Genomic DNA, 17,942 nt, shown 5'->3' on the forward strand with positions numbered 1-17,942 from the left:
AATTATCAAGCTTGAAACTGAAGCCAATGGAAATCAATGCTCAAATCAGAAGAAATAAAATTTCATTCCTTTGTTTAAATTCTTAATCTGAAATTGTCATCATTGCTTTCAAGTTTGTGTATTTGTGCAAAGATTCAGTCACGTGCCCTTTTAAATCTATGTTACCCCAAGTTTCCGGGACAGGGACGACAGGGGACGGCGGGACGAGTTTCCAGGACAGCAATTTTTTTTTGCCAATTTTGGGGACGGCGGGGGGACAGCTATATAAAATATATGGAAAATTTAAAATATATAGGGAAATTTTAAATGTTCATATGAAAAATAGATAAAGCATGTATATATACATTATATTCATATGAAAACATGGATAAAGCAGGTATATATGTACAGTATAGAACCTTAACATACCACATTTGTGTTCAAAATTCATTGTCAATACTCAATATGCATTCATAATTTAGAATTCATTGTCAATACTCAATATGCATTCATAATTGAAAATACATTGTCGATATGCCAACTCTTGTTTGCATGTAGTTCATTATTTCTTTCTGGTTGGAGGATATTTTGATAGTCTTCCATTTCTATTATGACCTACAACCGCTTCTTTATGCACTACAAAGCTTTGGGTGTTTGTGAAATTCTATACCAAGCTGTTATTCATATTTCTGAGTGCTTTTGGCTATGATTCAGACTTGTTTACCTTTCATAATTGTGAAAAGTCCAATATTTCAGACCTGCAACCACTTTTTTACACACTACTGAGTTCTAATTGTTTGTGAAATTTATTACCAGGCTGCTGCTCATTATTTCCAAGTGCTTTTGGAAGTGATTCAGACATGTTGACCCATCATATTAGTAAAAATCCAGTTTTACAGACCTATAATAAAATAAAAAAATGTTTTTAATGAGCATTTGAGTCTTTTTTTTTTTAAATGTGAAAAGGGGGACGGCTGGCCGTTCCTGGGACGGTTAGGGGACGGGGGGGACGTCCCCTTCAAGAATCACTGCCGTCCCCAAGTTTCCGGGACGTTTCCCACAAATTTTGCAATTTTGGGGACGGCAGGGGGACGTCCCCTAGCCGTCCCCAAGTCCCCGAAACGTCCCCGGTACGGGGACGGGTCCCCAGGTTACGCAAGGGATAGCCATTAAATACCAATTTGTGTGGTGATTCGGTTTGCTAAAACTACATTCTATTATTAATTGACATGATATTTCCAGTCCATGAAAATTATTTGAGAAAGCTTCTGGAAATAACTCTGGTAATTTTTGCAGCATTTTGGATCACACGCTGTGGTCCATCATCAACATCCTTGCCCCAGCCTCCCATTTAGGAAGTTAAGTCTGCAATACAACACAATTCTTTCCTCATCTTGATGATGGATCACAGAGTGAGATTCAAAATGTTGATTCAAAAACTGCTACATAGTAATTTTCAGAAGCTTTGCATTCTAACATCATTATTTGTCATAGATATATGCCACCTGCTTTTATGTTAATCCAGCTCTAGTTAAATCAGATAAAGATTTTAATTTTATTTTCTGCATTGTGAACAACAATAAACAGTATGTTTTTTTTCTTTCCAAGACAAATTAGCTTAGATTCTCGCGACTATGTTGACTGCTTTGTTGTATGGTGATTGTTTTTTGTTATCTTAGACACAGTTTATGTTATTTTAAGGATGTTTAACCCTAAACCTTTTATGGAGATCTTCCATGGCTTGGGCGTATTCTTATAACTACCTCTGTCTGATTCTTCAGGCCTTATCCCCAGACATGCCACTTCAACTTGCATCTGAAACACTTTCAAGAATGTTAAGGGCTCGAGTTCATCACCATCGTCAAGGGCAGGTATGTTCATTTTCTTCATTTCGCAACACTAAGTCATGTTTATATAAGTTGATCTGAGAGTGACAGAAATATTTCTGAAAGTGTTTAATCAGTGTTACCAGCAGCTGAGGAACTAGAAGTTTCCAGAGCCATGGACACGGTTAATCAACTCTTTTTGCATGAACTGTAATATTTTTATTGGTAACACAGATTTTATCATATATAGGTTATATAGTTGCAGCACTGTATGGCATAAGCAAGCTTAGCTGAGATGAACTATAGGTTGCCTTGTGAACACAATGCCGATATGTAAATATCTCTGATGCTAGATTGTGAGAGCATGCTACTTTAGTCCTTAAGATCAAATAACTAAAGCAATCTATCAGTGTAATTTATGAAGTTGCATGCTACACAGCATAAGAACTGTTATTTGAGTTCTTGGGAGTTAGTGGAATAGAGAAATTGCAACTGGCATGTGCAAAGTCAATTTCAGCTTTGTCCACCAGCATTCTATTTAGGGCGAAGTTACTGATCTTGGCACTAGTTTGGGTTTGGGTTTGGAAACTTGGTGAAAAAAAGTGTTGGGGTTGGGTTTGTTCATTTAATAACATATAAAATTAATAATTATATACATATTTGCAGCCTCAAATCAGAAATATTAGAGGCATCTGATATTTATAATGTAAAAGAATATTTATAAGCTTTATACAATATTAATAATAAGTCAATATTAATAATTAATATTATAATATTATAATAAGTCAATATTAATAATTAATATTACTATTAATAATATTAAAATTTGCAAAATGACTTGTCTGGCTTTGCAGCTGCCAATTGCATTTGCTTGAATGTTTCCAAGGCCTTTTCAACAAATTTCTTTTGTGCATAAATTTTAACCATGGTATTCTAAGAGACCAGATGTTATTGAGGCATTTTGTCAAACAATTCATGTGCCTTGTGTATGCTTCCACACTAGGCATAGATATTTACTAGGGCATTGGCAAGTTCTAATACTTGATAAAAGTCTGCCATCAATTTTGCTTTGATGGATATCCATACCAGAGTTCACATTCTGAGGCTTGAGTGTGACAACTTAAAAATACTTATATTTCTTAAAAAATATATAATTATGCAAAATACATTTACAAAATGCATCAAATGAGTCGTGAGGATTTGGCAGTAGTGCCTTCATAGTAAAGTTGTAGGACGATGCCCCCACCACCAAGCCCAAATTAAGGCTTGCAAAACAATAGGGCAGTGTCAAGGGGTGGAACCTATGCCTCCAAGTCCAAATGAAGGCTTTCAAAACCATACAGACTGTCATGGCAGATGCCATTTTCAGAATATTTATAAGGCAAAAAACGGTGTTTATTGAGTGTAAAAATTGCATTTTTTTCCTCATTTACTGCATTTCTTAAAAATTCTTGAAGCTTTATCAAGTGACAAGAACGCCATTTTATGTATATCGTGCAATCACTGTATTCCATGATACCACAAATTTTTGAGGCATTTTATCAAACTCTTCACATGCCTTGTGTATGCTTTCACATTTTGTATACATATCTACCAGGGCATTTACAACTACAATATTTGATTAGAAAATCCCCTTTCATTTATGGTTTGATAGATGACCATTCTATGATTTTAAGGCTCTTCTGCCAGCGTAGGCTGGTAAAAGTGAACTGATGGGTTTGGATACCTGTTCGTTGCATTTGATGAAACAGTGTCAATCCTTGTAAGGATACCTATGTTTTCTGTTGGCTGCAAATAAGGCATTCCATGAGAAGACATCCCATTCTGTTAGATGCAAATAAGCCTAAAAACAGAAAGGATGAATGATGAATATGCCAAAATAGAAAAACAGAATAATTTACAAAAATATGATGAGTTCGTTATTGTAGGAGCAGAAGGTGACTAAATTCGGGGCAGGTCTGCTCAGGTTTGTCCTGGATGAAACATACAGACCTTTTGTGGAACCTTGGTCAGAATATCCTTCAAACTGAACTTGAATTCGTTTCTGGGCTAGATTGGACCCGAATTTGCAGATCTAGGGGGGCAAACTGGTAACACAGTCATAGGGCATGTGAAAGTTGCTCAGCATAAAGAGCTGGCACAACATGCCAGCTCTTTAAGCTCTTCTTGCCAAAATGGGAGCTTTGGAGTGTGGCATGGGTCACTATGGAGTTCCATAAAAAACAAGGTAAAGCGGATATTGCTAGGGGTGGTAGTTATGAATCCCCTAAATGAAATTTCTTCAAAATGTGGAAGCCTAGAAAAGGCATGCTCTTTAATGTTGTCTTGTTAAATGGAAGCTTTGGAGTATGGTATGGGGTTCCATAAAAAACAAGGGAAAGTGGACCTTCTTGGGGGTGGTTGTGATGACTCCCCTAAATGAAATTTGTAAAAGATGTGGAAACCTACATAAGGTATGTGATTAGCTTTGACAAAATACCTTGTTTAACTGTTGCCTTATGGAATTCTATGGTCAGAAGACTTGCTCAATTTGGTGTTGTTCTTGAGGCTTTAAGTTATTTCAATAGAATGCCTATTTGAAATGCTGTCTCATCAGCTGCAATTTTTGCCAAATTTCTAGAATTTTAACTTTTAAAGACTGGAAATTTTGAAGAAAATTTAACTGGTAGGTGTAACACCAGACTCTTCCTTCTTTACCAGTATCCTCCAAGCTATACTAATGGTGGCATGAAGGAACAAATTCTAAAGTTACATAAAAATCAATTGACAGCAAGTCTGTCTGATGCGGTTGTGAAAAGTCATGTAAGCCATTTATGCAAAATAAGGCAGTATTCGGCACACATTTGAACTGTCCTACAAAATGAGACCCATTAAGATGCTTTTTCATTACCTTCAAACAGTAGATGTACACGGTATTAGCTTTGCCAATAGAGACTTGAAATTAAGCAAATGGGATTAGCAGGCATAAGCCAGGGTGTAGACAACCATAACACATATTTAGCAGCTATGGAAAATAAAAAATTGGTTAGGATGCTTTTGATTGATTGTACGTGCATTCATTGCTGTTAATTTTGGGTTTTTTCTTTCATCTGTTATCGAAGGGCAAGGGATCCATCAGAAATGTTCATATTAACGATCAAAAACTATAAAACATTCAATAAATTATGTCATAGGATTTATAATACATAGGACTAAAAGCTATCTTTGACTATTTAATAGGCATCTTAAAAGTTAAAAACTTTAGATTATTGATATGCATTTGCCATTTATTATTCATAAAATTGTTTTCTAACAATTTACAAATAGTAATGGTCTTGACATTCTTGAGATTGTAACCATCAAACACAAACATTATGCAAATATGTTGTTTTCTTCTTTTTAATTTCAAAAGTTATTAGAAGTCACGGTTGACATTTGCAATCTAGCTTGATTTCAACAGACATAAATTGATTTCCTTCACAACTCAACACAACCAGGATAAAATTCATTTTGGGCTTTTTTACCTACCACCAACAAAATTCATTTCCCAAGTTCCATATACAATTTTGAAGCTTTTACTAGCTTCGTGCTAACTGCTAAAGATTTAAACAAGTAATCTCTCTTGATTTTGAAATTATGCCCATTTTAAGTAATTTCCCCTTTGGTATTAATTTATTAATCACATGATTGATTCCAATTGGATGAGTATGAATAGAAAAAGTGCCTTTTGAGTTTTTATACTTTTATATTAATTCTCTAGTCAATGTGTGTTTGAAGAAGGGGTGCGGCACCGATATTATCTGTCTGTATGCCTACTTAAGGAAGTTCAGTATTTAACAATGTTGTCTTCATGTTTGAGTTAAGGCACCTTAAGGAATTACAGGACTCTAAGGATTCTGTGCTCGACACTTGTGCCTGGTTAGAATTGTTTGCCTATTTGGCACAATGTTGGTTATGAGGTAGCTAAAAATTCCCATTATGGTCTCAAGTAAGCCTTCACAAATTTTAGTAGCTTTAACATTTGTCACACTATTTAATACAAACTTCCTCTATTCCTTTTGCTCGAGGCTGTGAAAATATTTTATCATTCAGAATATGAAAAGATATAGTGCATAAAGTGAAGAACTTCTGAAAAAGGAGCAAGAAATTAATTGGTAAAAAGAAGAAATTTATGTAAACATGTAATATATTTAAGATCGTCTTTAAGGTTTGGTAGATGACTAAAAAAAGATCAAGAGATGTATGTACTCATACAGTCGTATAAACTAACTAGATACGCATATTTTTGAGACCAAGTTGTGAAGTATTGAATTATTTTCAAGTACACTTTACTGTTGCTACCATGTACTTTCTTATACTAAGAATTTTTAGTTGGGCATAGAATTATTCAACTGGCATTCCATGTAATTGATAATAATGTAAACATTTGTTTAACTACATACAAACAACACAACTCTTATGTGTTGTAGATTGTACAAAGCCTTTCACGTGCTGTCAATTTGGATGCAAGACTAGCAAGGTTTGAAGAGCGATCACGACATGTACAGATAAATGATGAAAGCCTTTGTGATGCTTGTCATGCTCGTTTGGGAACTAAGCTATTTGCAATGTATCCCAATGATTTGGTGGTGTGTTATAAGGTAACACTATTCAACATTGCTTGTAAATGAAGAAAAATGGTATCATTGTATACTGCAAATTAACAAAGCTCTACAAGTTTGCTCTTTTCTTGATGTTTTCTGTTCAATTTTCTGTCATTCATCTCAACAATATTTTTGTTTTGATGACAGTGCTTTCGATTCTATGGGGAACACATCTGTCCTGTCACCCACCGTGATTTTCAGAAGGATGTCATGTTCAAGCCAAGTTGGCTTGTTAGAAATGATTGAGAATATTTTTATATATAAGCTAGTTCATATAATTTGTGTTATCATCATCTGTTCATTTTTCTCCAGTTTTGTTGGGCAACAATTCATATATGCTTATGATGATCTACCTTAGCAGTGATTCTTGATTTACGATTGCAAAGTGCATGGAATTTTTTAACAATCTCTCAATTTTGTCAAACATTGTAACTAGAAACCATGCAAATAAGGAAATAATAAATTTGGCTCAGTTCACGTTTCAAGCAATGTAATCTAGTAATTTTGAAGTTTCTCATGACTCACCGTATTCAATTCTGTGCACATCTAGCACTACGTGGACACTTCTGCATTTTTTGAGATGCTCATTTGAATTAAATTCATTGAAATAATACACATCGCTCAACAATAATTTTGTAACTATTTTTTAGTGATAAAAAACGAAATTTATCCTCGAAATAAGTTGCATTTCCTTTTCATGTGAGTGCTATGCTTAGATTATCACCTGATTGCATTATCCCAAACATCGTTATTATGATGTTCTGGGTGTTTCTCCGTTGATCAATGGTATAATGTGAGTCCAAAAGATGTCGCTCTTCAAAGTATATAATCTTCAACGCCAAACATGATGTCGGAAACCTGAAAGAAACTATATTTGCTACACGAGCAAATAAAGTCAACTGAAAGTAGAGCACATGGTTGGAAAAAATATTTCCAAAAAGGAGCAACACTACGAATAAAGCATCTTATATGAGTTGAATTGTGTTTTCATTGATGTGTCAAAAATTCCCTTGAGTCATAGAATAGATTATGAATTGCTCAGCCTATCAAGCGTTGGAAAGAGTAATCCAATGACAATGATTATGTCTGGGCTCAACATGCCATGTCATGGGCTGGCATTTATTTTCAATGTAGCAACCTTGGATTTCGCTTCGAGAGCCCAATTTTTAGTATGTGTTGGACCAAGGAATTTGTTCTTTCCACTTATTAAATAACTGTACGGTTTTTTGTGAGAATAGGTTGTATGGTTTGGTTGATGTCTTCCCATGTGTTTTGATAGGAGTTTTGATATCATGATGCATGGTAAGTAGATGCCAAAATAACTATCCTGTTTGTTGAGATTTAGAATGGAGCAGGATAACATTGTGAAAGGTTTTGGGTGGTGAATGCTTACTAATCATCTTCGGCTTTTTGTGTTTTTGGTACCGATGAGTGATTTGGATCTCTATTAGGGGTGAGGACCCAACAGTTGAGTGCGTTCCAATTGTTGTGATAGCAGTTGTTGATTTAATATCCATACTTGCTGATTTAATGTCCAATTTTTTTGACAACAATGCACCAATAGTTGTGACTCTAATACCCATAATTGAATGAGATGTACCCTTAGTTGTAAAAAGCAACCAATCATGTGATGCCACATCAGCTGCACAAGTATGGGGCCCCTTTATGCACGACTATTGGTCTCACCATTTTTTGGGGTGTTTTGGACATCTTGGCAAAAAGAATGCTGTGTGACAAACATTTTTGATGATGTGGCCCTGAAACTTTAGTTATAAGCAGGGGACTTGCCAAGTAAGCTGCTGTACAAAAGTGGGAGTGATTTGAAATTTCCACGTAAGATTTTGAGAAGTGCGAAGTTAAGGTGCTCAACTATTGGGTCCTCTCCTTTAACTTATGAGAGGAATTCTAAGGCTTTAGAACCAAAACAATAAAAATTGGTTTAAGGACTTGAGAGCCCTTTTGGGAATATTTAGTTGGAATATATTTTTTTTCAATTAAAAATTCTCATATTTGACAATAACAATATTTTACAATAAATGGTTTACTAACTAATTAATTGGATTTAAGGTTCATGTGTGGCAATTCACCAAGGGATGGTATCGGGCATTAAATGTTGGTAATCATGATTATTAAAGAACTTATTAAATTTGTAGGAAATTAGGTCATTTTTTTAATTGGGGAGAGTTTGAAAGCACAAGGGATTATATGACAACGGATGATATTCGACAATATGATCTCTTGCTGTTATTTTGTTATGAGCTAGATAAGGTTGTGGGGGCCTAAACATTCAACTTGGGAAAAGTCTCTTGTTGGCATACTTGGTGAGAAGAGTTTTAATCAGTGAATTAACATTATGAGAACATTTTGTTAAGCACTTGATTGTTCTCCCTAATGGGTTTTATTGTATACTACTTTAGGACTTAACAAATCATGCTAAAACCCTTATGAGCTGAGATGCAAAATCAACTATAACAATGCTATAGAATCATTTCAATAAATGGATCTCATTACAACCATGATAGATTTTGCTAACATGCGAATATGAGTTTAATGATATAGCAATAAGAACTTATTGTAATTGTTCTTAGAACTCAAATTACAATTGTTCAATAGTAGAATCATGTAGACATAGATACAAGTATCATGATGAATATCCAATAAAATTCCTACCGCTAATTGTGGTTCAACACCATCCAACTATGTGGAAACCTTAGGCCCACTCCTCTATATGAGGAGATGATCATGTGCCAAACATAGACATGTAAAACAAAGAACATATGAAAAAACATGCCATCAAGAACATACAAGATTGTGAAACATACATACATACATGAAGGTTTTACAACACCATCAATGCATATATGAAATATTCTTGACACACATTAGATGCAAAATTTGATGAACCAATAGAAAGAGTGCTAGATGCAAAGCAAGGAGTATCAATATTGTAGTACAATGATCATGTAGCATGTAGAGTATTCCTATGTATGATAAGAATGCCCAATGATAGTCAATCCCAATGGGTTGTCACATGTTCTTTACTACCAATCCATGAATCCTACAAGGCATTTAGTAAATTGTATAGATTAGGCACTTTGTTTTATACTCTTAAGCTCTTATTTGGCTCTTTACCACAAGTCTCTATACCTTTATTTTAAGTGCCCAACATACCAAAGACAATTTTTTGTGGCACAAAAATCAGTCCAAATAGTCATGACACAAAGTCTAATGATGCATAATTGTATTTTCATAAGAATACTATACATCTCACAAAACATAATGAATTAACATTGTTTGAATATAAAACTTTATTTTCTAAAAATAATCAAACCCCATGTAGAATTCCCAAATCTACCATTGCTGGATTCGTATGATACCTTCAATTTTCCAAAATTCTTAACATCTAGGCTATATTTACCCATTCATATTTGAGCTCCTATGAGGGACATTCTTTTGACTTCAGTTGATAAAAAAATTGTTGTTTTGGATGGTGAATATGTAGAAATCCTCTTTTTTTTTTGGCCTTTTCGTAGTTCTAAACGAATTTATTCTATAGTACAGATAGTTGCACATAATGATAGATCAAGGACGTATTTTTAAGAGTTTGTGGTAAAGATGGGTTTTGTTCTAACACATAAAAATAACATTCCAAAGCCATAGTACGTTCTCCATTACTCATGTGGGCCAATAAGGCTAGAGGCACAAATAATGGAAGATACTTCTTCATGTGCTTGGTATACTCATAGTCTCTATTCAAAAATAAATTGTAAGAATATTGTACCATGTGGGGATAAAGGAGCCTTAGGTGGCATCTCTCTCTCTCTCTCTCTCTCTCTCTCACACACACACACACACACACACACACACACACACACACACACACACACACACACGTATGCATTCATGCATATGTGCATACATGTGTGTGTAGCTAATACAATAGGGAAGAATCACATATTGTGTTTATGGATCAATTGTATTGCAAGAGTTTTTTGCACAAAATTGTTCTAGATCCACATTTAGCCCCTTTCTACTACAAGTTCAATGAGGTACAATCCTACTTCCACCAACTCAAACATAAAAAAAACCTCCACACCCCGTTTTCTTCAAGATCCACACAAAAGATTAAGCACCACAAATCTAAGCAATTCTTTAAATAAAAGTATATTTTCTTGCCAAAGGATTGTAGATGGTTGAACACAATTGTTGAGGATGATGACATGTTGTTTTGTTACACCATCCACCAAGATTTGAACCCCCAGAGGTGAGATTAAGGCAAGTGTGAGCCTTGGGTGACTTTAATAGATGCAAGTCTCTTGCTCATGGATGCTTAGTTGAACAAGTTCTGTTTAAATGTATGCTTACTCATAATGTTGTGATCCGCTTGTTTAAAAGGGCAAAGGATAACTATAACTTTGTAACCTAGTTGTTTTCATTTAAAAAAACATTTTTTTCATGGAGGGAAGCTAAGGTGTAGAAGCTATTTTCTAACACTAATCTAGTGGGGTATATAGTGCAAATTTTGTTACAATTCTTAACTATTATAGAAATAGAAACACATTCATAAGGAGATAATGAATGTGCATAAAGATATACAATAATGAATACACGATATATTGTGGGGAAGATCCTTCTAGCAAAAAACCCCACACTCTAAAAGCACAATACTTTGTATTACCAAAACAATAGTTGGAATACAATAGCAGTACACTACTTCTTCAACAAGAGTCTATAATTGACAACCCACAATGTGGATTAATTTTGGCAGCATAACACTTCACCTGGAAAACATAACATGGCTAATACTGTCCAAGGCTACCTTATATAGAGAAATACAACAAAGAAGGAAGCTTATAGATGAAGCAAGAAGATGGGGTCATGCAAAACACTTGGCACTATTTTTCAATCATCTAAAAGAATACAAATGACACGTACATCTCCAAATGACTCCATTGAAACCTCCAAAGTTAGGCACCCAAAATTTACTATCTTGAGGTATGAAAAATGCTCTTACACATCTTATAGCTGTCATAAGAATCTTTCTTTTTGTGCCCCTTTCTTAGTGTGATCCATTTTAGCTCTCACCTAGGCCATTTTGTGACCGGTGTCATTTGTTCACATGGTGGTTTGAACCTTTGTCTTGGGCTATGTTCTCTCTATCTCTGACATGTTCACCTTGTTTTGGGTGGACAATGGCACTTGGATTGCCGTTGTCCTAGGACAATGATGCTCAAAGCGTCATTGTCCTCCCAAATTGGTCCCAAATTTGAATATCCCAATGTACATTTTCCACTTGTTTGTTGTGGATCACGATATCTCAATTTGATCGTTGGAAGTTGGCCTAATAAGAGAAATACCTTGAGAAATCTATATAAGGGCATTCCTCTAATTCATTTTATCATCATATTATGTCACAAGCGTTTGTTACTAAGCATTATCATCATCAAGCATTCATTGAGCATTAAGGTGACATTTCATCCCACCATATTCTTCAAGATCTAGACACCATGGGGCAACAAATTGCATCAATCATCATGCAAGCATCTGTTTATGATTAGGTCATTTATGTCTTGTCATGTCATGCCATGTTATTGCATCAACACATTTGACCATATTCAAAGAGAATTGCATCATCAACCTACAAACATCTACAACAAATCTAAGGTATATTATTCAACATTTACTTTAGTATTTCAATTCAATTATAAGGGTTAATTCCAAACATTTTTCTCTCTTTTGTAGGTGCAGGTTATAGGTTTAGGAGCTATAAATTTGGAGTTAGGCAGAGTAGCTAGAGACAATAAGATCTAGCTTTTGCAAGCACAAAAAGCGAAGGGCAATGTTGCTCCACACTCCTTTGTTTGACGAATTTCCCTTGAAACTTCTGGGGTAGATTTTGAGCAGTATTCTAGTTTTGGAAAGATAATTTTTTTTTCGCATTTGACATTCTAAGGATAGGGTCTTTAGAAGATCCATTGTTCCACTTTATCAGGCTCAGATTCTAGTCACAAGTTCCATTTATCTTCCTCATCTCAAATTTGTGCTTACAACTTCATATAAATCTGCAACTACGTATTTATGTTCATTTATGACAATTTTCCATCTTTAGCCCTTAGATCTAGCTTTCAACTTTAATATTTTGAGTATCCAATTCAACTCTCACAAAGGGAGCCATCTGAAATCAATCAACATGCACCCCTTGGAGGTGAATCTATTGATTAATCTCCCTTCAATGTAATGATTGTGTGAAATAGGTTTATTCCTTGTTTACATAGCTAAACTAGTGAATACCCTATTTCACCACCTTATAATCATACATATTGTTATAACTTAGCATATTCGCTTACAATTCTTCATAACCCAACTTGGGCGCCTACCTTCTCCATGCAAAAGGTATCTCCTATCACTTGTCCAATTCTATCATAGAATCTGTTATAGGTCGTCATATGCAAGTGTGTCATAATAACTATCATAGATTCTATCATAAATCTATCATAACATGACACTTGTCAAGATCCTCAAAGTGGGACACTTCCACATTTGCATCATATGTCATACAGTCACTGCCTTGAATAGGATGCCATCGAATCTATTGGTCCCACTAGATGACTAGACATTTGTAGGCAATTGATTAATTAAAATAATAAATAAATAAAACAAATAAATGCAATAATCAATATTAGAATTTGTAAAGGTTGAGACACCTTAATCCCAACATTCTCCCACTTATTGAAGACCTTTCAAATAGCCCATAGATCAATTATGGGGGCTAGGTGGCTCGTAGAGTTGGAATACCATATGAACTTATTTTTGGTCACTGGTTTTGTCAATGCATCTGCAACATTCATGTAAGTGTCAACCTTCTCTAAATTTACCTTCTCATCCTCTACCATATCTTGAACAAAATGAAATTGAACATCAATGTGCTTTGTTTTTGCATGAAAAGTCAGATTCTCTAATAAACAAATCACACTTTGATTGTCATAATAGATAGTGTTCAATCCTGCATCAAACCCAATATCAAAACACAATTGTCTAATCCAAATAGCTTCCTTACAAGCATGGGTAATTGTCATATACTCTGCTTTTGTTTTAGACACAGCGACTACAACTTGCCGCTTACTCATCTAACTAATAGCACCACCATTTGTAGTAAAGACATAACATCTAGTGGATTTTTCAGTTGTCAATGAAACCCACCCAATCTGAATCCATATATTTGCGGATACTCATAGAGTGTCGAGGTTGAACAGGATAACCATGATAGCACAAGAAATACTCAAAAGTACCCCTCAAATATCTAAATAGTTGCTTAACTGCATCCAATGCACTTGTCCAAGATTAGCCATATCGATCAACTCAAGACTCCCATTGCTTGGGCAATGTTTGGTCTAGTACAAACCATAGTATACATAAGACTACCGACAACACTCGCATATGGTACACTAGACATTGTAATGGTGGTAAAATTAAGGCTTCACCAATTAAGATAATAAAACTACTAATCTTACCTAAGGACTATTACATTAAAAGAGGAGGGTAAATTCAATAGATCTAGCCACAATTCAATTAGGAATTAGGCTGAAACACTAATTGAATTTACCAATTTGCTCTCTCCCCCTTTTGGGTTGAAATTTAGATGTAAATTGTGAAATTAGGGTAAAAAAATGGACAATTGAAGTGAAACAATAATAACAGACTGGTACATATATTAGATAGAGCCATAAATAGAGATCTAAGCAAAAGAATAAGATCATAACATGTTCCTGAAAGTTTGGATGAATTATTGGGACCAGGATGGTAGGTCGCCCTGGTCCTATAATCTTGAGACACACAAGCGATATCTTTTCTAGATTAGGGAGACACACTGGATCCACTATTGAAAGCTTGGGTAGAATTTTTGGGATCAGGATGGTAGGTCACCCTGGTCCTCTACTTTTTGTTTCATTGAAATCTGAACTTATTCATTGTCATCACCTCTGTCGAAATACTTAACCATAGCTCTCGAATCAACTCTCGACACACAGAAATAAAGGAAAACAGTTGTGGATAGGGGTTTTCCTTAGGTCAAACCCCAAGTTAGGAATTAACTTTGAATGGAATAATGTAAATACTGAAGTAAATGGTAGGAGATATACCTCAAATCTGCAATGGTTGATAAGAAGATTGATGTTGCAATTCTCTTTAGATATGATCACAAATATTGGATGTAATAACATGAAAATTAAATGAACATGAATGACCTAATTAAATACACATTCTTGCATGAGGATTTATGTGACTTTGCTCCATGATGCTTGAAGGATATGATAAATGAAATGTTGCTTTAAATGCTTGAGAATGCTTGATGACCAACGCTTGAATGCGTGAATGCTCTGGATGGAGTCTTAGAGTCTTAGATCTAAAATGAATTGATAGGATGTGCCTATATAGGTCGACCTCCAACAATCAAGTTGAGGCATAGGGACCAGAATCCATCAGGGAGGGAGAGAGACCACCCAAATTTAAATTGGGTCTTGTTTAAGGGGGACCAAGGCGATGGGGGCCTTGGTCCAGACCAGGGCGTCACCATGCCCTAGTCCTCCAAAAATAAGACCAAAAAATCAACAAATAGGGGAGGACAACTCCAAGATGGGGCCTACTCAAGAGTGTCAACAACTAACATCAGAGTCAGAGCAAAGTGGGGCTAGAACGGGCCTAGGGGGAATGAAGATAGGACAAACTAAGGTAGGAGCACAAACATGAGGTCTTGCAAAAAAGTAGAAAGGTGAGGGAGAGAGAGCAACTGGGGGTGAGATCACAAAGAGATAAGACCACTAATTTCGAGGAACCAAGCCCCCAATCCTAGGATCATAACTTATGCAATCACATGCAAGGAAACACAAAACAAGACAAAGACATAAAAGAAAAACAAAGAGAAAACAAAGACAAAAGACACACAACACAAGAGGTTAGTACTTAAAAAAAAAGATTCAATTCAATTAGTTGAAGAGAGCTTGATATTCTAATGCCTCAACCACTAATCTCATTCTCAGAATTCTATTACAAGAACACAAGTGGTCACATGAAAAGAGCAAGAGCATGCATCAAATGATGAACCATGATCCAACAAGTAGCAAAGCTATGAGCTCATGGGGAGGAGAAAGGAGATAACATGGATTCCATGGGCTAGCAAGTTGCATTATGCAAGGTGATCCATGAGGAGAAAAGCAAGAGAGATCGTGGAATCCACATGTTAGAAAGTTGTGTTAATATGCTAGGTGGTCCACGGGAACATGAATCACATAGGATAATAAGCTATGTTATGTTGTATGATTCATGTAGAGAAGTAGAGTCAAAATAGTCTAGAGGGTTGTGTTATGCTAGTTCCACTCATAAAAAATGCCGCTCAAGGAGGGTTGAATAGTCTAGCAAGTTGTGTTAAGCTAGTCAACTTAGCGTAAAGAAACTAAAAAAGGAAGAGCTAAAAGGTCTAGCAAGTAGTGTTATGCTAGTCAACTCACCCTGCTACATATGTCGTCATTTGGTTTTAGGAGTTAAGCATTTTATTTAAGAGTTAGGTCTGGTTTAAAGAATGCAACAACCTATATAAGACACACAAATGAAAAACAAATATGTCTAGTTTTAGGAACATCTCATATAAGAGATAGGTCTAGTTTCGAGCATGTATACTCTATATAAGACATATAAAAGGACTACACCTTATTTTGGGATTGAAACATCTCGTCTAAGTGTTAGGTTTGGTTTCAAGCATGCAACAACCTGTATAAGACACAAAATAAAACATATGGTAGATGGAGGGTGTGATGTACACCCCCCCTTAAGATGTCAACATAGAGGTATGTTGATGTCTTAAGGAATCTACAAACAAGAATACATACCTTCATGACCAAGGAGATATCCTTTAGGAAATAATGGACATAAATTCAAGTTAAAGAGGCATACCTCTTATAAGCAAGGAAAATATAGTTGTAAAAGAGATATCTTGCAACAAGTGTTAAGGGAATCCTTTGGAGGAGGAGGAAGATATCTTTAATCAAAGACATCTACCTACAAGAGGAGATTTTGAACAAAAATAACATAATTGACCAAAATAAAGGAAGGAGAACAAGAATTCATACCTTCCTCCTATTGCTAGGTAAAAGGATATTTGATGAAGGATAACACACTTTTGACCCAAAGTGAGGGGCTTGTTTATAATAGACACACATCACTAAGTGAAGAAGAGGTTGTACTTTAGGATACACACCTCTTGCATAAGAGAGAATCCTTGAGCAAACAAACAACTTCACACAAGGAGTGACATTGCATCATAAGCCAACACCACTCATCATAGGAAGATTAGATCCTTAGAAAGGATAAGAGATAGAAGATAGAATCAATGCCCCCCAATCATAGAGACAAAGAGAAGGATTACACTCTCTCCAAAGAGAGATCATACATACAAGATGTGCCACTTCAAGCAAATAATATGTCCTAACCAAGGAACACACATGCACTCAAATGAAGAACAATTCAATGCGAGAGAAAACGTCAAGTTATGAATAATACAAATCAAAAGAAGAGGCAATATTCGAAAAGGAGAGTTGAATATACTATCCTTTCCCCCCAAGCAAGAAGACAAGGAAGAATTATGTTGTTGTCCAAGTATGATTGGAATTGAAGATGCATCACCACACATGAAAAAGAGCCCCCGTTAAAGTTAAACTACAAATGTCATAGGGTGAGAAGCAACATAATAAGGTGAATGAAGTGCTAAGGCACTACCTCTTCACCAAGAAAAAATGAAAGATTAGTTGTAAGAGCTAAGCGAGCTTGATCATATTGGTCTTGGGAAAATTCTTTCGCAAGAGAATCAGAATAACAATGATGAAAAAGATAATACTCATCACCTTCTTTGTTCTTATTATTATGTTTTATGAAAGGAAATATCACGTGCTTATCATACTTCAATCTTCAAAAGATTCTTGTAGCTATTTTTTTTTATTGTCAACATGGCTAGGTCTTGTCTCTTGAGATGTAGGACAAGGTGTGCTAGTGGAAGGAGAAGGATTGTTTTCTTGAGGCAAAAGAATTGGTAAAGGAGGAGGATATTAGATGTAGAAGCATGTTTATATGGGTGATATTTTCTATGTCTTGCAAAATACTCTCTATGCATTTGAACCTTACGAGCATCCTCCATAGATGTTTGAGAATTGGGATATCCTAGACCTTCTTTAGTAAATTGTGTGGGAGGGTCTACAAGGATCTTAATTCCTTGTTCATATTTTCCAAGTCCTTGTCCTCTATAGCCTTGTTTTGAAACCATATCATATCCAACTTCATAAGATTGTAATCGGTAAATTGTAATCAATACAATTCACACCTTATTTTTTTTCTCCTACCTTAGCCCATCCTATCTCCATTCCCTCTAGGCCCGTTCTAGCTCCCTTTGAACTATCTCCTTATTCTATTTCTCCTCTTTCTCTAGTTGTAGTTCAACAGTTGAAGGTTTCATCTCTCTGAAAATAATACT

General features: G+C 35.4%; 1 protein-coding gene across 4 annotated transcripts in view; it reads left to right on the top strand.

The window, feature by feature from the left end:
• LOC131040172 (vacuolar sorting protein 3) overlaps positions 1–6,912 on the top strand; it is a 132,072-nt gene extending 125,160 nt beyond the window's left edge. The window contains exons 12-14 of one of the 4 annotated variants that reach the window (XM_057973024.2): positions 1,761–1,850; positions 6,254–6,424; positions 6,575–6,912. In XM_057973024.2, the coding sequence (XP_057829007.2) occupies positions 1,761–1,850; positions 6,254–6,424; positions 6,575–6,673 (360 nt within the window). In that variant the 3' untranslated portion in view covers positions 6,674–6,912. Of the gene's footprint in view, positions 1–1,760; positions 1,851–1,942; positions 2,402–6,253; positions 6,425–6,574 lie in introns of those variants that run through there. The other 3 variants (XR_009104793.2, XR_009104794.2, XM_057973025.2) reach the window with 3 other exon arrangements.
• The last annotated feature ends 11,030 nt before the right edge of the window (positions 6,913–17,942 follow it).

The sequence above is a fragment of the Cryptomeria japonica genome, chromosome 11 (genome assembly GCF_030272615.1).
Source record: "Cryptomeria japonica chromosome 11, Sugi_1.0, whole genome shotgun sequence".
Lineage (NCBI taxonomy): Eukaryota > Viridiplantae > Streptophyta > Pinopsida > Cupressales > Cupressaceae > Cryptomeria > Cryptomeria japonica.